Source organism: Gobio gobio (genome assembly GCF_949357685.1).
Source record: "Gobio gobio genome assembly, chromosome: 9".
Classification (NCBI taxonomy): Eukaryota; Metazoa; Chordata; class Actinopteri; order Cypriniformes; family Gobionidae; genus Gobio; species Gobio gobio.
Genome location: NC_137115.1, coordinates 30010993 through 30037204, shown reverse-complemented (window position 1 = coordinate 30037204; position 26212 = coordinate 30010993). Strand labels below are relative to the sequence as shown.

Below are 26212 nucleotides of genomic sequence, written 5' to 3'. Positions count from 1 at the left end.
TTGGATGAATCGAATAATATAGTAATTAACATATGAATCGGATAATAGAGTAAATTAATTTATTTAAAGGAATGAATAAAATACGCGTATAATATTATGGCAGAGTGAATACAAATAATTTGTTCTATTAAGTTTGACTTACATTTAAATATAATTTTTTAAAATTTATTTCATTATTCACATAGACACAATTATTTCAATAAACACAAGCACGACAGTTTAAAATAGAGAAACAAGTGTGACATGTTAATACAGCACAATATTATCAGAATGAATAAATGTGATTTTCTTTTTTTTTTATAATATATTTAAATTTACATTTAAATATTATATATTAATTTCTATAACTATTCATTCCGGTCATGAATAAACAAACACGAGTCACGACACTTTCTATTGGCAAAGTGTCAGTGGGAAAAAAAAGTGTGGCGTCATCATCACAATAACACTTTATATGTGTTATTGTGATGAAGATGATGTCGACGACGATGGTGGCATTGTGGTGGTCCACACACACACACACGCACGCACGCTAGATGCCCCTCTGGATGATGCTCTGGGTGGGTGTCGCGGTGTATTGTGGGCAGTTTTGGGTCTAAGCAGAGCATAGCTCGTCATCTCTAGGAAAGATGGCTGCTCCGGGCACCACAGCAGCTCTTCCTCCAGCGCTCAGTCAGGGGTTCGCGGTGGTCTGCTCTTTTTTGGAACGCTACGGGCCTGTTCTGGATCTGCCCGAGCTGACGTTCCCTCAGCTTGAGCGATACTTACAAGATACATCAGCGGGTGAGCTGCGGGAGAGGCTGGGTTTGTTTATTTGGACAGGCTCCTCATCTTTGCCCATCAGGGGTTTGATCACTTAAAGTTTGGCTTGTTGTATCCTCGTAGTCTTTGTTTGGATGGGAATCATGTCCCCGATGCCTTAGATAGACTGTGGCGAAGTGTTTTTAAAGCAGTCGTGTGTGGGTTTTCCACCATTTACCAGTGGAAAATCACATTTAAAGATTAATCTCCGAGTATGAATGCCGTCGGAATGAATATACGCACTGCTAAGAGTGTTATCATGCTGTTGGTGACCATTAAATAGAGAGACACTTCAGTATCGAACGATAAATTGGCCTGATGTACATTTACGTTCAGATTATAAACACCGATGGGACGGTACCCGCACACTGCACATGCGCAGGCCGCTGTCAAACTTCCTATGCTACAACCATAATAACTGTAATATTGCAATCGCTGCACAGATTTGTTTACGCGTAGTCCACTTTAAATACTGTAATAATTGTGTATTCGTAGGGTTCGCATAACATTAGCTGAATGTGAGCTACACGACGACACTAATGTTGTCATTTACGAGAATTGCGTTTGTAAACGTCACTGCAGAATTATTGGTTTTCGCTTTGAGATTGCTGATAGCTCATTGGATAAATTCGATTATATAGTAATGAGAGAGTTGTGTTTCTAATCCATTTATTATAAAGAATAAAAATAAGGTATATACAGTAGGCAAATGAGCAAATTGAAAGAAAAAGGCAAGGGACAGGAAAACAGTTGCTATTGCTATTATTATTTTTTTTTATACATTTCACAAAAAGAGGTTTTATGATAAGGTGTAAATGATCAAATCATTTAAATAATGCTCAAAATTAATCTCACTTTTTGTACAATTTAGTTCCTCTGCCATTGATTGAGCTCCATGTCAAACTACTGCGGAAGATCGGCAAAACAGTCACACCAGACAGATGGGAGAAGTATCTTGTAAAGGTAGGTGTTTTAGTTTTAAATCAGATGCAATGAAAATGGAAATATCCATGCAAATCCGTCTGTTTGTTGAAATAATTTTGATGCAGGTGTGCCAGGAATTTAACAGCACCTGGGCATGGGAAATGGAGAGGAAAAGCTACCTAGAAATGACGGTTGAGTGTAAGACTGGCATTTTAAAGGTCAGTATTTACCAGGGAACCTATTTTCTATACATCAATAATAGAGTTTGACTTGTTTTGATGGAGATATCACTTTATGAAGTTCTCATGAAACATGCCCGGGTCATATTTCACCCCAAAATCAAAATAAATAAATGAGAAAAATAATGTATTATTTTTTGGGGGTAAAGTTTGCCCTGGATATGTGTGTATGTGTTATTTTATGTGATTCACCTTTATTCTTTATGTCATTAACAGTACTTGTGTGAGTGCCAGTTTGACGACAATCTCAAGTTTAAGACATTAATCAACGAGGAAGACCCAGACAAGATGCGTCTACAGCCCATCGGTAGAGACAAGGAAGGCCTTCTGTACTGGTTCCAGTTAGATCAAGATCAGAATATACGTGTTTATTCTGAGGAACAGGATGATTTGGATGGATCCTCATGGAAATGCATTGCAAAGTGAGCAAATTGTGGGGAGAAGACCAGAATGTTTGGTTTATGAAAAAAATGATATGCACATCAAGTTTCAAGTTATGATTAATTCTTGAGTGAAAAAACATTTACAGAAGGGGTCATGGAGGACCCCCAGCACTGCACATTTTCTATGGGTATCTCAATCAGCTCCCTAGTTCAGTAGTGAGGGCACTGATTAGGGAGTCGGCCATTTTAAGGGCTGTCTCAATCGCAGAATCCTTCCAGTGCACTGAAACGTTCGCTCCCTAAAAAGTCCCACAATGCACCGCAAAACCCAGGGTGCATTGATGCTCACTATGTTCCCTTAACGGAAGGGAGCCAACTCACTACACATAACGACTGATAACAACACGCGATATATGTTTTTAAAAATGTATGTTTATATTTCAGGATAAACATACATCGCCGGAAATAGAGTCATCAGTGTCCCAATGTGTAGTGAGTCAGTGTCCTTTACCGCCCTTACCAGTGCCTGAATTTGTGTACACGATATACTAATTCACTGGCTCGGGAGCTAGGGAACTGATTAAGACATGTATATTCACCCTATGGCCCTGTCCCAAATGGCACACTTCATATGCACTTTCGGTGACTTACAATGGCTGCTGTGTACGCATGTCCATTTTAGGGTTCAGAAGAGTGTTTGCGAGCGCCCCCTTTGCGATCTATATGCGCCCTTGATGCGCACTTTTGCCAAGCCCGCACTGATGCAAGCTCCGCAGAAGACTTCTACCCGTCAGTCAAAGCAGTGTTACGTCATGAAAGTGCAGACTCGTAAGAAGACGAGTGTTTAGGGTGTCATTTGGGACAGGGACTACGTCATCCTCATCTAACACACCTGATTCAAGTCATCAGCTCATTAGTAGAGAGCGCAAGACCTGAAGTGGGTGTGTCAAATAAGGGAGATTTACAAAATGTGCAGTGCTGGGGGTCCTCCAGGACAGGTTTGAAAAACCCTGACTTGCAGCACATTCAAAGTGTACATTTTAACATTGTGTTCCCTCAGAATTTTCAAGGAATAATGCATTTTTATTTGAAACAGGAATAGGAATGATCTTGCAGACACACTAGAACAGCTTAAAGCCAAGATTGAGCCAGCCGTGACTGACCAAGAGACGCAAGGCTGTCCCACCAGTCCAAATATGGAGGCAGAAGGTGTTAAAGGTAAAACTCGTTGGAAAATCATTCCCATTTAGGGCTGTAAGCACCACAAACATTGAGATGAACATGTCTCCCTCAATATCCAGACTATAGTGGTCAGCTACTGTGGGGTTTCAATGGCTGATTCTTAATTCTGAATGTGTGGTTACAGCCATACTCCTGCTCCCACTAATTCAGCTTGATGTCAGATCTAAACTGTTTCTCATGTAGTCTGTATTGTTTTGTATTCAAGGTGAGGCTGAGGACTTGAAAAACCATGTATCTGGCCAAGGGGACTTTACCAATTCCACCTTCAATTCCAATGAAAGCGAATTAACGCCTAAAGACATTAAAAAAGAAACACCAATCGATCCTGTTAAACCAGAGCAAGAGGAGAAACTTGCTGAAATTTCCAAGCCTAAACTGGTCATCGACAACAGAGTTAGTACGATCAAAACTCTTGTCAAAGAAGAACCGAAAGATTGTCCCAAACCATGGAATGCCATTTCCGTCGTCATGCCCCCTGCTTCCATTAAACACGAACCGGCGAAGAAATCAGAGATGCATGATGACAAGAAAGAGATGATATTTGAGAATGTGACTAGAACTATAAAGAGCGACCAACAGGCTAAGATACCGCTGAAAAAGAGGGAGTTGAAAAGGAGTGGAGGATATGATGTCAGCAATCACTACAGCAATGTCAATCACAACAACAACAACCTTAACAGCAACGGCAGCATCAGCACAGGAGGTATAATCGTTCGCAATCCTGCCGTCTTGCCATTGAAGGAGCAGCAAATCAAAAGAGAATACCCAACTGATGGGGAGAAAGAACCAACGGCCATCATCGCTGTCCCACAAAAGCTAATTGGTAAGCATTCACCTGTCGATCTTCACCAAACGGCAACACGAGAACAATACGTTGGTGTTGGAGTTATCAAAGGTCCCATTGAAAGAAAGAGGCCTTTGAATGAAAACGATAATTCTTCAAATGGTCATCATGAGAATGTCTTGAAGACTGAAGTTGGAGGCACAGATAGCGTAAGACAGTCTGTACTTGTTGGGAAATCCATGGTTAAAGCAGACAATGGTCCTCATCCATGCAGTATCCCTGAGGATCTGGTGTCAAAAGATGTTTGCAATAAGAGTCCAGATGTGGCAGCAAAAGCATCAAGCCTAGTTGAGGAGTCTCCAATGATTGAAGAGATGCAAACCACTTCAGTTGAGGAAATGGTTGATAAAAACGACAATGAAGAAAATGTTGTCGACCTCAAAAGCAGCAAGACGACAGCTTTGTCAACCAGAGAAAAAACTGATGTTATGGTTGAGGATGACAGCAAAGACAAAAGTCTGAAAAGCCCAAGAAAGAGAAGGTCACAAAAGGCCAAATCCAAGCTCCAAGCAAAACAAGACGGCATTGTCATTGGTGAGGTTTTGTTGAAGGATGCGGGAGACGGTGAAAAAATTGGACGCAATGATAACGAAGAGGTATCATCAGAGCTTCAGAAGGAAGGGATTCGCCTGAAAATTAAGATCCCACTTCATAGACGAACGCCTGAACTCCAGCACAAGGACATCGAGGAGTTGGAAACCAGCAATCGGAGATCCTTACGGAGATCTGCCAGAATCTGCAAGCCCAGCCCCAAAGTGGTAGATAGTCGGGATAAGAAAAAAGATGGGAAACTTAAGGCCTCCTCAGTAACACAGGACGAAGAGGAATGCATAGTAGACGAAGAGGTGAATGTGCAGAATGAGATGCACAAAAAAGTGGACATGGAAGGACAGCCTAAGTCTTTGAAGGTAGACCAAAAGCATTTCATATCCAGTCCAACGAATTGCACAGAAAGCTTTTATTTATGTAAATGATTTTTTTTACTCATTTAGGCTAAACGGAGACACAGGCGTACTCGTTGGACGAAAATTCGTGTGAAAAATTGCAAATCCAAAGGAGGTCCGGACCAGGAGGAAGAAATGGCAGACGACAAAGCCGCGAACAATGAAGACACCAAATCAGAGAGAAAAGACCACAAGAGTGAGACTGAATCGGACCAATCCAATGAGATTCAACCTGAAGATGCTTGTAAACACTGTGGGCTCGCCAACCACCCAGAACTAGTGAGTTATCTTTTATCAATTCAAACTACTACTTTTTAAATTGAAAATAGATTACACTTTAATGTCCCAATAGGAAAATTTTACTCAATGTACAGTGTACAACCACAGTATCAAATGACAACAATATGAGTGGTGTTTCTTGTGTAAAACTATAGAGTTCTAGAGTGTTTCTATGCAGTTACTGGTTACTTTGATTACTTACTGTAATACAGTTTGTTGTTATGGGAAGAAGGAGGCGGGAACCGGTGAACATTTAAAAGACTTTATTCAAATAATAAACACAAAATAAAAGCGGCAGCCCCTCACGGACGACTGCCGCGCACACACATAACAAAACATAAACAAAACAACGTAAAGTCCTGGCCTGGTCCTCTCTGGTCCTCCCATGTCTCTCGCTCGTCAACCTCGCCACATACCCCTATCGCCCTTCGCAGGCCGGGGGGTACACCCAAAACGACGCCTACTCCCCCCCGAGGCACATCTCCACGGAGACAGACAGCGACAGGACGAAAGAGTGGAGAGTGAAAAAAAAAAAACTCCAGTTCCCTGACACACTGCCGCTCGGTCCTCAGCCTCCGAGAGGCTCTTCCTCGCAGTGCCATGCGATAGTACTGGATACTCTGTGTAAGGCTCAATGCTCCTCTGCCCCCTGGTGGCTGGCGGTGGCTCCTCCTGTTGAGGGCAGCCGGCAGCGAGTCCCGGGCCCACGGCGAACGCTGACAAGTCCTCCGCTCCCACTAGGACTGCAGCCATCCCACCTCGACCCAGGGGCAAAGCAGCGAGCTCTCCGTCCCACCGGTCTTCACTTGCTCCAGCACCACCACCTCGGGCAGCCACTCGCGCTCTTCTCTCTTCCGCGCTGCCCAAACTCGGAAGCACCGCAATCCCCCTCAGCAGCGAGGGCTCTCCGACAGCATGTCTCTCCTTCCTCCCGGGTTTCGGCACCAATGTAATACAGTTTGTTGTTATGGGAAGAAGGAGGCGGGAACCGGCGAACATTTAAAAGACTTTAAAGTCCCTGTAAAGTCAAAACTAAACATGTGTTCTGAGTTCCTTACACCACAGATAAATGTGTTATTAACCACCCAGCCAAATTTGAATCATAAAAAAATCCGGGAAGTACATAAAATAGCTTATCAAAAACCTGAAAAAATGAGCAGCATTCTCTGCTCTCAAACGCTGGGGGTGTGTCCGCTGTCGGCGCCGAAACCACGCCCACTCGCGGGAAAGCGGCAGTAGCACACAAGACAACACTCACGTACTGATCACGAGCGTCTATAATCACGACGCACCAAATGTCGGCGGGACGGGAGGATGAGGGCCTGGGCGGGGGATAGTCGGTTCTGCAGCGGATTATCAGTGAATCCCAGTTGTCTCCGGTGAAAGTTTGTAAATCGATCCGGTGTAAAGTCACTGCAGAGGTAGGTGTCGGTGATGATCCTCAGCTCTCCATCAAGGTTGCTGTTCACAAAATTAATCCACCTCTTCATCGTTTTTGTTTTGTAAGCTGTTATGTAAGTTGTTGACTATAGTAACTAACAGTACTAACAGTAACTCGCGATCGAACTGAAGCGAATGTGCTCTAGTTATGATCGTGTTAGGGGAGGAGCCAGGCTCGGTGGCTCCAGTGCGTCATCGAGCCACCGTTTTAGCCCCGCCCAGAAAATCCTGAACACAGCAACGTTGAAAAACTGTTTAACGGTCTAACTTCTGAATTCAGTACTTCATAGTTCACAGTCTTTGTAATGTGTTTCAGTAATACATTTCTAACATTTATAATGTGTTTAGAAACAAATCTCAGAATTGCCTTTACAGGGACTTTAATCAAATTATAAACACAAAATTAAAGCGGCAGCCCCTCACGGGCGACTGCCGCGCACACACATAAACAAAACAATGTAAAGTCCAGGCCTGGTCCTCTCTCGTCCTTCACTAGTGTCGCTCGTCCTTATATGCCTCCGGGCTCCCTCATGAGAGGACTCGAGACCAGGTGACGCTCATTCTCAATCACGCACCGGTCTCGCTCGCTCCTCCCACGTCTCTCGCTCCTCGACCTCACCACACTTACTAATCCAAATAAGAGATTGGGTGTTTCTCTTCAATGCAAGTCACCCAGTGTTGTTATTATTAACTAAAACCATCACAATAAAGAGTTAGCAGACAGTCTACTAATACTCTAATGAGAGTTAGTTTACATGTAGTTGCAAAGTTACTTATAGTCAACAGAATGTTCAAAAGGGACCATCAAAATAAAGTGTTACCGCAAACACTATTTAATAGAACATCATTTCATCTGTTTTCTCTCTTGTGTATTTTTGTCCCAGATCCTTCTTTGTGACATGTGTGACAGTGGATATCACACGGCCTGTCTGAGACCTCCTCTAATGATCATTCCTGATGGAGAATGGTTCTGCCCTCCCTGCCAGCATGTAAGGGCTTAAATCCCTTAATGCCTTGTGTGTGTGTGTGTGTGTGTGTGTGTGTGTGTGTGTATGTGAGCTGTATTAATGATATATATTCTTGTCATTTACAGAAGCTTCTCTGTGAGAGGCTGGAAGAACAGCTTCAGAATCTGGACACTGCATTGAAGAAGAAAGAGAGAGCTGAACGAAGGTGTAGATCCACACACACACAGACACACTTTATAAACGGTCTCACCATCTCATCATCATTCCCATGAATCATCATAGATGATGAATAGCCTCATGTGATTCTGAGATTGGTTTCTTGTTTTCTCTCTTTCAGACGCGAGCGGTTAGTGTATGTGGGCATCAGCGTGGAGAACATTATACCCAATCCAGTGAGTATGCAGCCATTATATTATATTATAGTGCCATACTGTACTTTCCTATAACATAATGTGCAGCGTTATACTGTATCATACTGTATTGTACCATATGCTATACCATAGTTAATTATGCTACTCTATATCTAAATGAATTATACAAATGAATAAAATGAGATTTAAAATGCCTTAACCAGCTTTATTTCGTTTTAAATTTGCACTTCTTCGTCACGCCAGGACGGTGATGAAGAAGATGCCATGACAGAGAAGAAAAAAGATGCCAAGAAAAGTAAGAATCTGGGGAGGCGATCGACTAGGATGAAGAAATCCATCAGTTATAGGTAATCAATATATCAACAAAAGCACTTTTACAATAAGGTTGCAGTTGTTAACATTAGTGAACTGCATTAGAAATAATCATTCTGAAGCTTTCAATCTTAGTTGAAGGGGACCTATTATGTCCTATGTTGTTTTTCAAAGTCTTGATTTTGTTTTTGGGGTCTATTGTTCAAAAAGTACATTATTTTTCAAATATTTGACACTGTTGCAGCACCTCTCCCCAGTCCGTCAGTAACGCCAAAGACTTTATATATATATAGGAAGACGATGCACTCCGATTATTAATGAATGGGAGAAAGTGCAACTCCCAATATGGCTAATAAGCCCCGCCTTCTAAATAAAGAGCCAATCGTTGATTAGTGATGTCCTCACGTCACTGCAACTGCCGTTAGAAGCTCTGGTTGCTATAGAAACGGTCAGTGTTCTGAGACGCGCATTTAGGATTGCGCATTAGCTTTGTAGAGGCTGAAAAGTGCAGTCTTTTTTGTCGTAATTCGAGCGTTTAGAAACCAAATCTATGAGACAGTTGTTCAAATATTAAATTTAATGGTAAGCTTGGCGAACAGTTTTGGAGAATTTGATGTTTCCCCATTCAAAGAGATCGGAGCTGCACTTGAATGCCCGAGAGGCGTTTCAAAGATGGCCGCCGAGTGAAATGACTTAAAGGGACTTTAGTAACGCTGTTTAGTTCAGGTCTCTTGAAGCCCCTCCTTCAGAAAAGTGTGATGAAAAGTGCAATGTGCTCTGATTGGTCAGCTGGACCAGTGTGTAATTGGTCAACCGCTTCGAGCGTGTTTGGGAAATGTCATGCCCCTTGCCAACTGCGAGTTTCAACACGTTACTAACTCAACACAACCTCAACACAAGGCCTTGCACTCTTTATTTTTTGTATGCGTTGAGTGGGAATTATTTAAATGAGGAATATTGTGACATGTACGTTTCCTGGAAGACTACAATCGAGGCGTTTGCGTTTCAGGGAGTTGAGAAACTGATATAGAGAATAACTCCTGAGTGACTTTGTGCTTTGTAACTTTGCACACCTTTCAGCTCAAACAGCAACATTACAGACTAAAGAAGGTTGAACATGTAAAAAAAGTATAATAGGACCCCTCTAATGTTAATTTTAACATTTACTAATACATTATTAAAATCAAAATTTGTATCTGTTAATATTATTTAATGGACCTGAACTAACTTGAACAATGAATAGTTGTATTTTTATGAACTAACTTTAACAAAGATTAAGAAATCTGTAACAAAAATGGTTGCTTATTGTTAATTAATGTTAGTTGATGCATTAACTAACGGGACATTGTTGTAAAGTGTTACCATATTTCTTGTAGAAATAGAGAAGATACAAGTCTGACTAATTCTTGATTTTCTTATTACTAACCACCAGATTTGATGATTTTGATGAAGCAATTGATGAAGCAATAGAGGAAGACCTTCAAGATTCAGAAGGCGGAGGTTAGTCATATGAATTATTGTGTCATGCTTTATAATATGTGTGTCTGCATATGAATTCACTGCTGGTGTGTCCTGCAGATACTGGTCGCGCTAAACCTGTGGCGACTGTCCCGAGTCAGCAGCGGAACACAGTGAGCCGAGAGAGTCGGCGGCTTGTGAAACCTCTCGCACCGCGTAAGAAGAAGCGCCGGCGACTCAATGACCTGGACAGTGACAGTACGGTGGACGAGGAGGAGAGCGAGGACGAGTTTCAGCTTAGTGACAGGTGTGTGTAAAATAGAAGAATATTTAGAATACTGGGGAATTAAATTTGGGGTTCAAATCAGGTGGATTTTATACCAGTTCTTCTAAATATAATGGAATCCAGTTCCGAAATAAACAATGATCTATGGGTGAATCTTACAAAAACTGTCAAGAACTTGTCCTGGTCATATTTTACCCTAAAAACAAAAGTAGTAAGACATTTATATTTTCCTATTTTTAGGACCATTATGTTTTTTCCCTGCATGATAATTAAGCACATTTCCCCCAAAAATTGTGTGCTTAATATTATGGGGGAAAAAACGTATTTGTCCTAAAAATTGGTAGCATAGAGAAAAATAGTTTGGGGGTGGTTGGATGGTGTGCTCAGCAAGGCTGCATTTATTTGATCAAAAATACAGTAAAACAGTAATATTGTGAAATATTAATACAGTTTAAAAAAATTATTATTTTGTAATATTCCTGTGAATTTTCAGCATCATCATTACTCCAGTCGTCAGTGTCACATGATCCTTCAGAAATCATTCTAATATGCTGATTTGCTGCTTAAGAAACATTTCTTATCATTATCAATTGCTCAAGTGCTGCTTAATTTTTTTGTGGAAACCGGGATGCATTTTTTTTCTTCTTCAGAAATTCAAAAGATCAGCATTTGTATAGATTTTCATGCTATATAGATTTCCACATAATATTAGGACAGCATTAATATATATGTTTTTGTATTGCTAGCCTGGAGGAGGAGGATTTTGTGGTTTCGGGAGATGGTGCGTCTGATGGTGAAGCGGGGAGTGAATGGTGCAGTGGTGACAGTGGTGCTGAGAATCAACCAGTCTCCAGAAGAACAGGAAGAACCGCACTCACCCAGAGAAGCAGGCGGAGCAAACGCAGACCTCCCGCTCAACGAAGGGGCTCCTCAGAGGAGGACCTGTTAGACTCTGAGGAAGAGGAGGAGGAAGAGGAAATGGGTCTGTATGAGTATTAAAAGTATAACATATTTACTCCATTTCAAAGCTGTTTCAAAGCTCCACATGTACAGCTACTGTACCTTCTAAGGCAGAATCCTTAATTAACTTAAATTAACCCTAATTTTGAAATGGTCTTCACAACCAGCAACTCTGAGTAAATTATCTTATATATCCATTAGGCTGTCTAGGCAGGTAGTTCACTAGGTTTTGCTAGACAGTTCTGTTGAATTATGTATTTTACTTACAGTTTTTCCTTATGTCTTCATTTGGCAGAAACAGAAGGCTCTAACGACTTCAGCGACAGTGACGTGGACGTCAATAGAAGGCGTCCGCGACGGAGTCAGAACTCTCAGGTCAACTACTATGAGACGTCAGAGTCTGAGGGATCACGGAAGGCACCCGATCAGAAAACCCCCTCTCTTCCTCACCGTCGACGACTGTCCAGCTCCAACAGTGAAGGTGAGCACCACACTATTTTCACATATGCCAATATATGCCTAATAACACTATATTGCCAAAAGTATTGGGACACCCCTCCAAATAATTGTCACTTCCATGGCCACATGTCTTTAAAATCAAGCACCTAGGCATGCAGACGCTTCTACAAACATTAGTGATTGGTTGCTACTTGTGCAATAAGTAAATTCGTGAAATTTCCTCTACTAAATATTCCACAGTCAACTGTTAGTGGTATTATAACAAAGTGGTAGCAATTGGGAACAACAGAAACTCAGCCACGAAGTGTTAGGCCATGTAAAATCACAGAGCGGGTCAGCGCATGCTGAGGTGCACAGTGCACAGAAATCGCTAACTTTCTTCAGAGTCAGAGCCAAACTTCGTATGGACTTCAGATTAGTTTTTCAGGGGTTGGGCTTGGCCCCTTATTTCCAGTGAAAGGAGACATTTTGGACAATTTCACTTTGTGGGAACAGTTTGGGGATGGCCCCTTCCTGTTCCAACATGACTGTGCACCAGTAAACAAAGCAAGGTCCATAAAGACATGGATGAGCGAGTTTGGTGTGGAGGAACTTGACCAGCCTGCACAGAGTCCTGACCTCAACCCGATAGAACACCTTTGGGATGAATTAGAGCGGAGACTGCGAGCCAGGCCTTCTCGTCCAACATCAGTGTGATCCTTTGTGGTCAAAACAGATCCAGGTCAATAAGTGTAACATGAATGTACTACATTTAGTTTCAATAATATTTATTCTTTAATATTTAGTATTTTGAGGGGATTTCATAGTATTGGAGAATATTCACCTCTAAATGATGCACCATTTATTTCTAAATCAAATTAAATATATAGGGCTGTGTATTCCCTAGTTGCTAATACTTGCTCTGTATATTCATATTTCCCATTCACTTCCTATATAGTTTTTCGAAGTAAAACAAATCAAAACATTCAAATTTTTGGTCTAAAATGATTGAAGACCACCAGAGGGTAGCCTAATTTTAAATATATATTTACTTAGATTTTGTTGGTCTTGATTTTTCTGTATAAGCACTGGTGTCTTTTAATTTTTGTTTCCCATAGTGGTTTATACATGGTGCAAATTTTCAGCTTTTTTTTTTGTTTTTTTTGCACAAGACAAAATGGAAATGAAACAATGCATCTCTAAGGACCCTCCGTTTGCGATTTTTACATCTGTGAATCGCACACTTTTGTCACATCATCACACTAAATATAAATCAGATATAGCTTACTGCTAGCTATGCTGTTTTGCAACTAGAAATGTAACTTGTTTGTGTCTCATCCTATATTTCTAGAGTCCACTCGTTCTAAAGACTTTGAGCCAAAGGAATCCCTTAAGAGATCAGAAAGAGGACGGAAGTGCGAGTCGGCTAGGGAAGACTCCAAACCCAGGCACAAACTAATAAAACGGACACAGCAGAAAAGCTCCAGTGAAGACGAAGAGGAGGACAGAGGAGAAACGGAGGACTCTGAGGATGACGAACAGCCCCTCCGCAAAAGGTCGAACCGCATTGAAACAGACGAAGACGAGGAGGAGGAAGAGGAGAACACACACGGAAACGTCAGGTGGAAGCACACGGCCAGAAAAACTGCGGGGCCCAGAGGTCCCGGCCGGTACAACGGCTTGGTCCCGCTGAGGACCGCAGCTCAGGATGACGATGACGATGAGGACGAGGAAGAGTTCACTGGAGTCACGGACCTTGTTAACTTTGTTTTCGACAGTGAACAGTTGTCATGATGTGCTCCGTAGGTAAAATGCATTTATTTTCTCATCGCCTTCGACTAAGAGCCACCTGTCACGGGAATGTCCCTCATCAGCCACCGTAGTTTTTGGGTGTAGTGGACCAAAACTGAAGCATCCAGAGGAATGCCGTAGTGTCCGTTCAGATGTTTGAATCCACTCCGTACAGCCGCATGCATCATCCTTCCCGGGTTAGAACAGGGTCTCCTTAATACCACAGTAACCATTCCTCAGAGTAAAGCACTTTGTCATTAGCGGCCAGTACAGTTTTGTTTGTATAAAGCGGCTTCTGACGTCCTCCAGAGACACTGGACGGCGTGCATTTGAAGTTGATGTGTTCCGTGCATTTTAGACTTGAGTTTTAGAGGTTTACGTTATCTGTATTAATGTTTTCTTCTTTGTTGTACATGAAACGTTGTACATTAACGTTTGATGCCGAACCTTGCCTAAATGCATTCATCCAATTAAAGGCTTAAAGGAATAGTTCACCCGAAAACAATAATCCTGACATCATATACTCGCCCTCATGTCATTGCAAACCCACGTGACTTTCTGTGGCACACAAGGAGATTTTCCCTTTCGTTGTGTGGAGACTGAGGAGTAGCGCGAACCTCCGGGTGAGAATGATGGCAGAATTTTTCACTTTTGGGTGATTAAGCCTTAACTTAAACTAGTAGTAGACCAGCAAAAAAGGACGAAACATTGGATGCTGATCTTAATATTAAAGGTCTGTCATTTAGATGCAAATATTTTTAATTTAAAAGACTAATATACTCTCTTTATTAAAATAACATTGTATGTAATGTTAAAAACAATATTATTTAATTATTTTTCAAATGATGACATTTCTGCACTTTGAAAGCTGTTGCTGAAATTTTAGGACGTTTACTGAGACATTCAGTCACATTCAAGTCCCTGTCTGAGCTTCATGTGTCGGCTGAATGCACTTGTCGATCAAGCGCCTGTGATGGTGCCGTTTGGTACTGCATTGTTAAACTGATCTGCTCGACACGGCGGTCTGGATCGCTCTTTCCATAGAGTTGGTTTTTTTTAATAGAAATATTTTACTCCAAGCGGGTGTCTTTTATGCTGGAAGGTTGTTTGAATTAGAACACTATGGAAGTCATTCCAACACAAATCCATCCCATTACAAAACAAATCCATTATTAAAAAAAAATAAACCCACAGGCACTAGAATAATTATGGTCTTTGCTTTCAGTTAAAGAATGTGTTTTTGAGCCTTGTACTACTGGAATTCGTGTTTTCCTTCTCAGTTTATTTTACTCTTACTTTCCAGATGTACGTCTACATATTTCAAAAAAAAAAAAAAAAATTCACAAAACAAAAATAAACTTAATGTTGCTGTTAATGTCCCTGGCTCTAAATTTGTGTTTTTTAACTAATTGCAATGGATACTTTTATGGCTAGTTGACTTAAACATGAACATTTCATTTTCAACATTAACATTTTAGGTTAAAATGCATATGCATGTACTGTATAAGGGAAAGTATTTATGTTTGCATGTAAAACATTAAGTCATGTGGGTGATATTGAGAGTACATGAAAAATACTATAGTATATTATTGTAAAATTACTCTAGTACTGTAGTAATTATACTACAGTAAATCGTAGTATAGCTCAGTATTTACTATAGTTTAACAATTGACTACTATACTGTAGTATAAATGAACAAAGCGTAGTAAATACTATAATACACTACAGTTTACTGTAGTATCTACTATTGTTTTTGAACCAAACTATAGTATTTACTAGAGTAATTTTACTATAGTATACTATAGTATTTTTTTCATGTGTCTCAATTAAACACGAGGTCATATAGACTGCATATAAGAATTATAGTTAAAATGTTTGTTGTGAATTACACATATGCAACCAATAAATTAATCTATTTAAATTAAGCAATGTACACAAATGATTATGAACATTTTATATTGGATTATTACGGTTTGTGTTCGTTGTGCTGTATCTCCTCCGATCCTGAGAAGGCGCTACGGTTTTGCTTCTGGTATGGAACGCGCGCGCTCTTTTCTTGCGTCATAAAACGGCGCGTGTGGCGCTGATGGAAAAAATTAACGGGTAGAATGGATTAAACAAGGGCCTTAAAAGGGGCGGTACTTAGCGGCCCGGACCCCATCTGTGATTAGTCAGATAAATTGTGTGTAAATAATAAATACATTCCAATGCCTATTATTAACGTTTGTGTGTTAGCTTTCAAGTGTAAACTGTTGTTCATACCGCTGCTGACGTAGCAAAAGAACAGCAATATCACATGGTAACCATTAGTTTTCTCCGCGTTTACTGGTTGGACCAATCACAATCGGTTATGATTACAGACTAATATATTTTGTTTCAGAATTTTACAGAGATTACGTTTGGGAATGTGTGTCTGTTTAATGTATAGTCATCTTTGGAATTAATATAATTATACTTATTACTGCACAAACATCTCCAGTAAGAAAAAACACGTATTCAAATGTGAATGCGACTCAATGGAGACTCCGTCTTTGTGGGCCACTGAGCGCCCCCTGCAGGAATGATCTGTGTGTGTCCCACAGGAAACAGTTATTAGTGACAGTCGTCGCCCAATGAGTGAGTACTACAGAAGTGACGCATGACAGCGAATCTTTCAACTATAAAACCCATTTGAAAGTTTCTCGTCACGCAAACCGTTCGCGTTTTAATTGTACATGAATGCGGTTCAAGGAAAACGCTTTGTAACGCTTGAATGAGAGTTACTGTTGTTTTTGCAGTTCTTTGTGACTGTGTATTGTCTCACTAGAGCATCAGTGGTAGTGCATTCAGCAGCTTCACAGTGATTGAATTCATCAGAATGGTTGTGTTGAAGAGTTTACCTCCACCCAGCGAGGGCGTGCGGCTCCAGCAGGCCGAAACAACTGCGGTTCTGGACGGGAAAAGACTGGGATCTGGAACTCTGTTTGTGGCTGAGGCGTGAGTGTCTGTGCACGTTTTAACTAAAGCATCAGTGTTGTTGTGTTCACGTGGCACGTGTGTTCTACATCGGCTGACACCTGTGGACACATTTAGTCATTTATTTATGCATAAACTCTAAGAATAAACATATCATGCATAGTAAGGGTAGTAGACACCTGACTAAAAGTACTGTGGTAGAACAATGGCCCCGTTATTCTATCTATCTATCTATCTATCTATCTATCTATCTATCTATCTATCTATCTATCTATCTATCTATCTATCTATCTATCTATCTATCTATCTATCTATCTATCTATCTATCTATCTAATTACCATGTTCTTGTATTATTTACCATTGTAGACTTTTTTGGGGACATATGTTTACCAATGCAGCTGTTCTCTGTCTTTGCAGGCATCTGTCCTGGTTTGATGGTTCAGGGATGGGTTTCTGTCTTGAATACCCTTCTATCAGTCTGCACGCAGTCTCTCGAGATCTTAGCGCCTTTCCAGAAGAGCACCTGTATGTGATGGTCAATGCAAAACTGGACGGTGAGGCATCATCTTCCAAATGGCACCCAAAATAGGGATGCACTGGTATAGACATTGCCGATTCTGAGTTCAGAAATTCTGACAGGTCTTCATTGTGTCTTTCAGGGGAAGGCGATGCAGAGCAGCAGGATAAAGCTCCTGATGATGTAGGAGAGGATGATGAAGAGAGTGACAGCGACAGCGAAGACTCCAGAACCATCACAGAGATTCGCTTTGTGCCCAGTGATAAAGCCGCATGTGAGTATGTGGAACGAACACGGATGAGTTCAGTGTTGCATCTCTCCTGTAGCGAGTATCAGCGTGTGTTTGTGTGTGCAGTGGAGCCCATGTTCTCCGCCATGTGTGACTGTCAGGCCCTGCACCCGGACCCCGAGGATGCTGACACAGACGATGACGATTATGAGGGAGAAGAGTATGATGTAGAGGAGGCCGGTGAGTGTCATTTGGACCCATAATGCATCTAGTGCAGTGGTTCTCAACCTTTTTGTCGTCCAAGGCAATATCCAAAGGCCTCACATATAGGCAAAGATTTTTCTGGTATCAAAGCTGCTTTTTTGTTTTTGTTGCACAAACCAGGAGAGGCAACTTATTAAAGTAAATGGAATAAACTACTTAAGTAATAAAAAATATTTTTTTCAATACTTATCAATAATTAAAATAATTATATTCTGTAATTGCAGAATAACGAGAGAACCTGTTTTTAAATGAACAATACATTCCATAGTTCTATAATAATAAAATAACATTTATAAATAAATACAATTAAATTAACTAATTCTAGAATAATTATCAAAATAATGACCATCAAAATAATAATGATCAACATTATTCTACCAATTGCTGCATAAAATATTAAAGAGCTTGAAATAACTGAAATTTATTTTCATATAGAACGTGTATTCATTTATATTAAAGATTTTTACAAATTTCCAAGTGTGTCCAGGTTTTCCAAGACAGTAAATACATTTAAAAAAAAATCCAAATTGAAAGAAGAAATGTGATGTCAGCTTACACCTGGATGTTTAGCTGATTTGGCTTATTTTAAATAATTTTAAAGTCCTCCATTGAAGTTTGTTGAGGCCCCCATATCCACCTATCTAATGTCTTTCCACTTTCAAATGGATACTGAAGACAATGATCTGAGACTGAAGTTTGGTGTCTCTTCTAATGCTTGCATATCGTTTCAGTGCTTTTGTATTGTTCCTCTTACACGCTTTTCTCTTTAGAGCAAGAGCAGGGTCACGGAGACATTCCCACATTTTACACCTATGAGGAGGGCTTGTCCCACCTGACGTCAGAGGGTCAGGCCACACTGGACAGACTGGAGGGGATGCTGGCCCAGTCAGTCGCACAGCAGTACCACATGGCTGGAGTCAGAACCGATGAGCCGTCGGCTGCATTTGAAGGTCTGTGTGTGTTAAAACTCATTATGTGTGGTTTATTACAGTAGTGATGGTTTGTCCAAGAGAGGGCAGTTTTGTGTATAACCTTCCAAATTGCAACAAAGTAACTACAGCTAGTTTACAATAGACTTCATATTGAATAATGCGGGTGAAAATGAAGCTTTGAGGAATAGTCTTCGTCTTTACAATGGCACGCACTGTATAAAGCTCCTAGATTCCATATTTTTTACATCTCACAACTTAAACCGTATTATGGAGTTTCAGTGAACACACTAATTAAACACACTAATTGTGTCCCTCACAGCCTCGTTTTCATTCCTGTCAACTTAAATATGGCACTACCCTGACACAAGGTCTATTAAAATATTGGTAACACTTTACAAAAGGTCTTTTTTGTTAATTAGTTTACATGTATTTTTTTACAGAATTAATGTAAGTTAAAAATAAAAGTGGATCGGACAGAGCGCCACAACTCACTTGTAGCCAATCAGCTGCAGTTGTAAACACTCATGATGGGGAGGAGAGCGAGTGAGCAAGAGGGAGATTTGAAGGAAGACTGTAGGAAGAGAGATGAGAGACATTAGAAAAGAGTTATAAATAAACTTTTTTAAAATCTCACGCCAAACTGCCAAACCTGCTTTTGATATGAAAGTCTAAGCCTTTAAAAGTTAATACAAAATTCAAACAATAAATAGCGTTTTGCCGCTAATGTGGCATTACAATTAAAGCCAGGGGCGTTGAAAAACAGAGTTGCGACATGCTCTCATCTCCCGGCGGCGCGCGCAGTCACGTGGTTCACAGAGCTTCTAAACAACCCAGTGCTCTGTCAACGCATTTGAATGGCTTAAGCAGATATACAACAGTTTTACTATACAGGTATCTGCAGCAATTTATTAGGTCAACCATCATCATTTTAGGCTGCGTTCACACTGCAGGCTGAAACGACCCAATTCCGATTTTTTTTTGCCCTTATGCGACCTGTATCTGATCTTTTCATGACAGTCTGAATGACACAGATCCGATCTTTTCAAATGCGACCCAGGCCACTTGGGTATGTGGTCCAAATCCGATACAAATCCGATCTTTTGAAATGCGTCTTCAGTCTGAACTGCCAGGTCACATGTATCCGACCCGCACGTCGTTGATACGCGACAAACGTCATCATTGTAACTCCCGTTCCTTACTCCAGTCCAGTGGTGGCGGTAATGCACAAGAAATAGTTGCTAACCGCCAATAAAAGAAGAAGTACGCACCTGTTGCTAGCCAATACACTCCAACTCCAACGCGTTTCTGCACTGTTATGGGCCGCCGCAGACGTGTCTCTTCCCGTGACAAAGTTAGTTGAAGGCGCTCGCAAACATAATTGAAGGTGGATCTGGTCATTCTGAAGTTACTGACAAATTCGGTATCAGTAAAGCCACTCACATCAGTATCCCACCACTCCTGGCTGCGACTCCGCACACACACGTTTCTCTGTACCGACGTTGCTACCACTGCTCCACAAAACGCCATGGCCAAAAACCTTGCTCTCCTCCTCTTTTTTAATTTTCTTCTTAACATGAGAAGGTTGTAATGGTGCTGGCTCCGTTGCGAAAATAACTTTAATAAAGCTAAACGAACTCCAATGCTGACACCCATATTTGGCTACTTCCGTAAACAACAAGTGACGTCGTTGACCGTTGAGTACTCTTCTGCGCATGCGGGTCACTTCTGGGTCATTTCACGTTCACACAGGAGATCACAAAAGGTCGCATTTAATTGGAAATGTGAACGGCCTTGCAAAAAAATCGCATTTTTTCAAAAAATCGGAATTGAGCATTAAGCCCTGCAGTGTGAACACAGCCTTACTTTGGAGAGTGATGGAGATGCAACATTGTTAACATTAATGTTAATGTTTTTCTTGTATTTAGCCCTCATTGCTTACCAATTGGTCACAATCATTACTCATTCTTTGGTGGTCAAATGTGACCATACACCTTAACTATTTTTCAATTAAATAAATATTCTATATTTTATTTATATAATATTTATTGAATATTTTGAGGATATCTTTTGGTACTAAATAAGCCTACTGTTTGTGCAATAATTAGGCTATGGTCCATTAATGACCACTTAAAATATTTGTTCTTATTTATATTACAATTAGTGTAGTAATTAAGGTTAAAATAGAGAATTCCAATGCAAAGAGGCAAATTAGAGTCATTTTGTGGCTGGAAAATAATCATTTTCATTTGTAAAGCCATGGTTTACCTACTAGGTGCTTGTATGGTTCGTTAATAAATATACAAGTATCTAGTCTGGTTGCTCAAAGTATTGCAGATAATAACTTCTTACTTATTTTTAGGTTTTGCATTTGAATACATATTTAGACATGATCAAACACTAGATTTCTTTAAATGTGAAATTTTAAAAGGTTAATAATAACTTGCATCCTAATATTTTTAATGATTCTTATATAAGCACACGCAAGTGAATATTAATGAATGCAAGCAAATATAATTTAACCCAAGAAAAGTTTAAAATAGTGCTAAAAAAACGAACTTATTTTTCCTTATATATGCAGTAGGATATACATACTAATTCATACTGAATCAAGATCAAAATCGATATTTGTGCCTGAAATCAAAACAGGGACAGTAGATGAACGCCAGCCAATGAGATTGCCGTTTGCGGAGTTCTGCCCACTACCGGAGAAACCAGCATATCTTCTGCTTGTTATTAAAGTAGTGTTATACAGAAGAAGAGTTTTCACCGCTAGAGGTCGCTTATTCAAAACAAAGAAGTATCTTGATGATGCCTTGATTTCACTGAGCTTTTATTATGCGCACACGACCGCTTCCATTATGTTATAATGCTACTACTATGAGACGCTTACAGTCAGATAGATCAATATTAGGTGTGGTAAAACATGGTACTCATGGTAAATCAAGAAAACAAGATTTAAACAACAAGACTAACTGTGAATGTATCCAAACAGTTGCTCACCTGTCTAATAAAACACATAATATATTAAAGCGTCTTTGGCGTTTCCATGGTTTCTACAAAATAAAACCGGGAAACGCAGGGATGATGTCATTGATAGGCGATGCAGGGACACAGTCCATGTCTTAGTTAAAATCGTGCTTTCTATGGATTTAAACATTCTTGGAAACATTTGGGTAGATGTAAGTAGACAAGTCAACAAATTATATAACATTGTTCTAGTGGTTTTAGTGATTGACATTTAGTCGCACAGAATGAAGATTTACTCGCAAATGCGAGTGATCTACTCGCATGGTAGAGGGTTGGTTATGATCAGGCAAGAGGACCCATGCTAATATTAGAAAAGCTTTCCAGCACTGGAGAGCCCTGAAAGAAGGCCTGAAAACAGACACAGAGGTTGTTATTTCTGCTCCATACATGAGTAACATTGGTTTTGCTATGTTTCACAGAACTAAGATATGCTGTTGTTGTAATGTTAGCTGTAGTAACAGGACAGTTGTGAGTGTCATTGGTCGTCTGGAGCTGGTGTTTGTGCATTTTGGGGGTGGAGCAATGGAGGGGGCCCTGTTTGTTTGGGTCGTTTCTCAAAAATCGCTTACTGCACCTTTAACTAATGTAGTTAACAAATTTTATCTGATGAAACCTTATTGTGAAGTGGTACCAAAATGTATATAAAACATATAATATTCAAAATATAATGGAAAAAAATTTGCAAATATAAATGTGATAACTTGGTCATCAAAATAAGTAAATGAACGTCAGAAAGCTTCTCTGATTGACATCCCGGATTAATTTAGCTGAGTTTAATTTTTGATGTTATGAATTAAAAAAAAATCCTAATGCACATGAACAGCCACAAGATGGCAGTAACAGAGAAAAGTCATGCAACTTTACACCTCACATGTTGCTAAGAGTGTCACATTTAGGATGTTTTACATGCGTAAACCAATGTCAGTGAATCTTGTCTTGGTGTTTGTGTACATATAATTTTATTTCAGTCAGTCGAGGAGTATTGTGTGATTTTAAGCATTATTGGAGCCAGACGTGGCTGTTTAGCTGATGGGGGTGTGTCTGTAATGAGCAGGATTTCCTGAAAGCTAATGGATCTGTAATGAGTAAAGCCCAGCGGAGCAGTGCAAGATGCTCGTAATGTAATACTTGTTTTTTTTTCTGCGCTCAGATGGAATGGAAGTTGACTCGAGCGGAATCGCTGGACAGTTTGATGACGCCGATGTGGATCACTGGTAAATCTACAGTTTACCTGTGTCCTTTAAAATCTGTCCAATTCCATTTCCAGTCCTGGCCAGTGTTATTTCAAAATAATAATAATAATAATTTGTAATTTTAGTACTTAAACTTGTTTATTTCTGTTATAAAAAAAATTATAATTGTTGATAGTCCGAATTGGCCATCTGTTGCTCACACACTTCAAAGAATAAATCATCAGAACATTTTAATTCTATCATTATTTACACCTTCCTGTTATTCCAAACCCGTATGATTCTTATCAGAATGATGATTTTATAAATACTATTGGGTGGAACTGTGTTGAAACTCCTGCAACTTAATTCTTCAATCTGTTGACAGATGGACTGTCTTTGTACTGCTGATTAAAGCACTTCAGTGGGGCATGCTGGGATACTGGCCGAGCCCTCCTCTCAAAGCTCTTCTAGCCTTTCTGTCTCTCTTCGCTTGAATTTAATGGGCTGTTTTACACCATGGCCATAAATTTACCTCAGCCACAGCTATGTGTAGATCCCACTAATGTATTTTGTAGGTTTCCCTGAAGACCATGTTGATGTGTTTGTTAGCCATTTCAATAAATACAGCTGTTTTTGTACCAAAGTCTTGTCCTAGTTTTGTTTCGCTCTGAAATCTCTTCAATCAAGCATTCTTTTTATAATTTTCTGTAATGTGTTAAAGTGTGCTAAAAATACTCATTTAGCTCATTTTGGGCTGTTCTCAGTTTGTACTAGTCAGATGTTTATGAGACATTCTTGTCTAATCATTTCCTCACAGGAGATAGCATATTTTTTTTGGTGAAATCATCCAGCATTCACCAAATCTCAGGAAACCTGTCAAGAAGTGTCTGGGGAAATTAAAAAAAAATTAATATTAAGCCTACCATTTAAGAATGTTGCATTATGCACTCCTACCCCTATATATACACCGATCAGGAAAAACATTATGTGAAGTGAACAACACTGATTATCTCTTCATCACAGCACCTGTTAGTGGGTGGGATATATTAGGCAGCAAGTGAACATTTTGTCCTCGATGTTGATGTGTTAGAAGCAGGAAAAATGGACACGGCTCATGGCTGTCCTGGAAGGTGTTAGTCTGTCTTTACAAGGTTTAGTTGAAGGTCCTTCATCCAGACCAAAATGTCTGTTAGGCAGGCTGAGGTGCAAGCCGATACCATCGGATCATTTGGTTGGAATGAGAGGTACACTTGTGTGTCATTAGCATAGCAGTGATCGGAAAAGCCATATTTCTGAATGACAGATCCTAGTGATGACATGAAGATGGAAAAGAGAAGTGGTCTGAGCCCTGAGGCACCCCAGCAGCTAGATGTTGCAACTTAAGCCGGGTGCGCACTGCGATTTTATAATAGTCCTTTATGAATGTTCCTTGTCAGACTGTACGAACATGATCCCTGCTGTAAGCCATGTCACACTGTAAGATCTAAGTTGTCATTTACTGTCAGACTGTACGATAGTCAAGGTGCGGACGCATGCAAGAAAACTTGTCCGGAGTTTTATATCATCATCATCAATGACGCATTCGGTGACAGTGAGCTGCATTACACACGGGACTGAAACGGTGGCTACAAAGAAATCTCTAGCGCTCATTTTGGACATTGTATTGAAAAATGAAGACAATTTGACGGTCGTCCTAGGAGAAGTCACACAGCAGGATTGTGCGCCAAATCTTCTGACACTGCCAGAATTTCGTCTGAGGTAAAATGCGATCGCAGCGGTCATTAATCGGCTGTCGGTGAACATGTCAAACCAATGATCAAAGCCTAGGATCAGAGGAATCTTTTAGGATTTGCAAAATTTGTCTCAGACGGCCAAAATCACACACTGTGCATCTGGCTTTAGACACCTCATCCCACCAAGACACCCTGAAGGATCTACCTTTACCTGAGAAGTAAAACTTGAACCACTGGAGTGCGGTTCCTGAGATGCCCATTGTCATGAGACAATGCAGCAGACAGATCCAGCAAGATGAGTACTGATGATTTGGAAGCTGCTCTTGCCAGTGTCAGAGCTTTATTTTAAGCAATAGAGGGAAGAAGGGATATCGGTCAGTAGTTTTCTAAAACTGCTATATTTAGAGTGCGTTTCTTAAGCAGTTTAAGCAGTGGAGACCTTTGAATAGAAGGAAGAGTGGAGTGACTGAGACAAACTAAGGTCCGTGGGATCTATCGATTAGCCAGGGGTGGAGCGGGCTGGCCTGGATGAAAGAGGGCAAAAGTTGTCTAAACAAGCTGGTAAGAGTGGAGCAAAGACCATCAGTAGCACTGTTAGTATCTGATGAGAACTGATTAGGGGAAGGAAGTGAGAATGAAACCATAAAGGATAGGCGGGAAAATGAGTGTGAGCATAGGTTACACAGAAAGGTGACCTGTGGAGGAGTGTGTGTGTTGTGTAAGGAGCCGGTTGAGGTTAAGAATGAAGAAGTGATTTGAGGTGTGCAGTGGAGCAGTAGCATGTGTAAATCAGGTCCAACTGATTTGTGAGTAGCTGCTGTAGACACTCGCTTAAGGTCAAAAGAAGTTAGCAGCCTGAGAGTTTTCTAGGTGGATGTTGAAGTCTCCAAATACTACCAGATGAGTACCATCCTCAGGGAAGGAAGAGAGACACCAGCAGCTTCAAATGCCTGTTTGCTGCTCAACAGTGGCCTTTTTTTATTAATAGCTGTCCTTTTAATGCAAATTTTTTTTTGGACAGAAACTTTCCTTAATTTGCCTTTATCTGACCGAGTTCTCTTGTGCTGTAAATTACTCACAAATCTTATAATAGTTCTATCACCTCCATTCGGTTTTCACACAATATTAGTTCATTTCATGCCTTTTGCATAACATTCCACCATTTCATGCTTTTCATCTTCAGAAAGATCATTTTTCCTCCCCATATTGCATGAAAACTGACTTGTTTAAAGGAACACGCCTACTTTTTGGGACTTTAGCTAATTCACCATATCCCCCAGAGTTAGATAAGTCCATACATACCATTCTCATCTCTGTGCATGCCATAACTCTGTCTGATGCACCCACCGCTAACCTAGCTAAGCACAAAGACTGGTGGGAAACGGCTCCATCTAGCCTACTGCTCAATAAGTGACAAAATAACGCCAACATTTTCCTATCTACATGTTGTGATGTATTTACTTTGTGTACTAAGACAGACGGAAAATGAAAAGTTGTGCTTTTCTAGATCGATATGGCTAGGAACTATACTCTCATTCCTGTATAATGATCAAGGAACTTTGTGCCGCACCTTGGGTGCAGCGGCGCAATGATATTACGCAGCGCCTGAAAATAGGCTAACTTCCGTCAACATAACCAATGTGACAACCTGCTTGCACAGAGAGCGTGTTGGGGACTATTTTTAGGCGCTGCGTAATATCAT

The 26212-nt window shown here is 40.4% G+C and overlaps 2 protein-coding genes across 3 annotated transcripts; both read left to right on the top strand.

The window, feature by feature from the left end:
- Nucleotides 1-464: 464 nt before the first annotated feature.
- On the top strand, nucleotides 465-15059 carry rsf1a (remodeling and spacing factor 1a). The gene is made up of 16 exons (XM_079825351.1): nucleotides 465-783; nucleotides 1673-1764; nucleotides 1851-1943; nucleotides 2181-2386; nucleotides 3444-3565; nucleotides 3795-5341; nucleotides 5426-5656; nucleotides 7981-8085; nucleotides 8190-8269; nucleotides 8402-8456; nucleotides 8679-8782; nucleotides 10180-10247; nucleotides 10326-10512; nucleotides 11238-11473; nucleotides 11747-11932; nucleotides 13241-15059. The coding sequence occupies exons 1-16, from the start codon at nucleotides 630-632 to the stop codon at nucleotides 13681-13683; spliced, it is 3909 nt and encodes a 1302-aa protein (XP_079681477.1). The 5' UTR covers nucleotides 465-629; the 3' UTR covers nucleotides 13684-15059.
- Nucleotides 15060-16253: 1194 nt separating this feature from the next.
- On the top strand, nucleotides 16254-23417 carry clns1a (chloride channel, nucleotide-sensitive, 1A; the record flags this gene model as incomplete). Of its 2 annotated transcripts, XM_079824732.1 has the most annotated exons (7): nucleotides 16254-16656; nucleotides 17054-17190; nucleotides 17296-17427; nucleotides 17509-17622; nucleotides 18417-18596; nucleotides 22756-22819; nucleotides 23163-23417. In XM_079824732.1, coding segments are annotated over exons 1-7 (747 nt in total). In that variant the 5' UTR covers nucleotides 16254-16537. The 2 variants fall into 2 exon arrangements, with proteins under 2 accessions (XP_079680858.1, XP_079680857.1); XM_079824731.1 differs by lacking the exon at nucleotides 23163-23417 and having other exon boundaries at nucleotides 16288-16656; nucleotides 22756-22823.
- Between the last annotated feature and the right edge of the window lie 2795 nt (nucleotides 23418-26212).

Excerpts from the sequence above, each read along its gene's own strand:
- rsf1a (XM_079825351.1), top strand. The coding sequence starts at position 630 with ATGGCTGCTCCGGGCACCACAGCAGCTCTTCCTCCAGCGCTCAGTCAG. Across the intron at positions 5,657-7,980 it reads TCGCCAACCACCCAGAACTA|ATCCTTCTTTGTGACATGTG; the intron begins GTGAGTTATCTT and ends TTTTTGTCCCAG. Across the intron at positions 10,248-10,325 it reads TCAAGATTCAGAAGGCGGAG|ATACTGGTCGCGCTAAACCT; the intron begins GTTAGTCATATG and ends TGTGTCCTGCAG.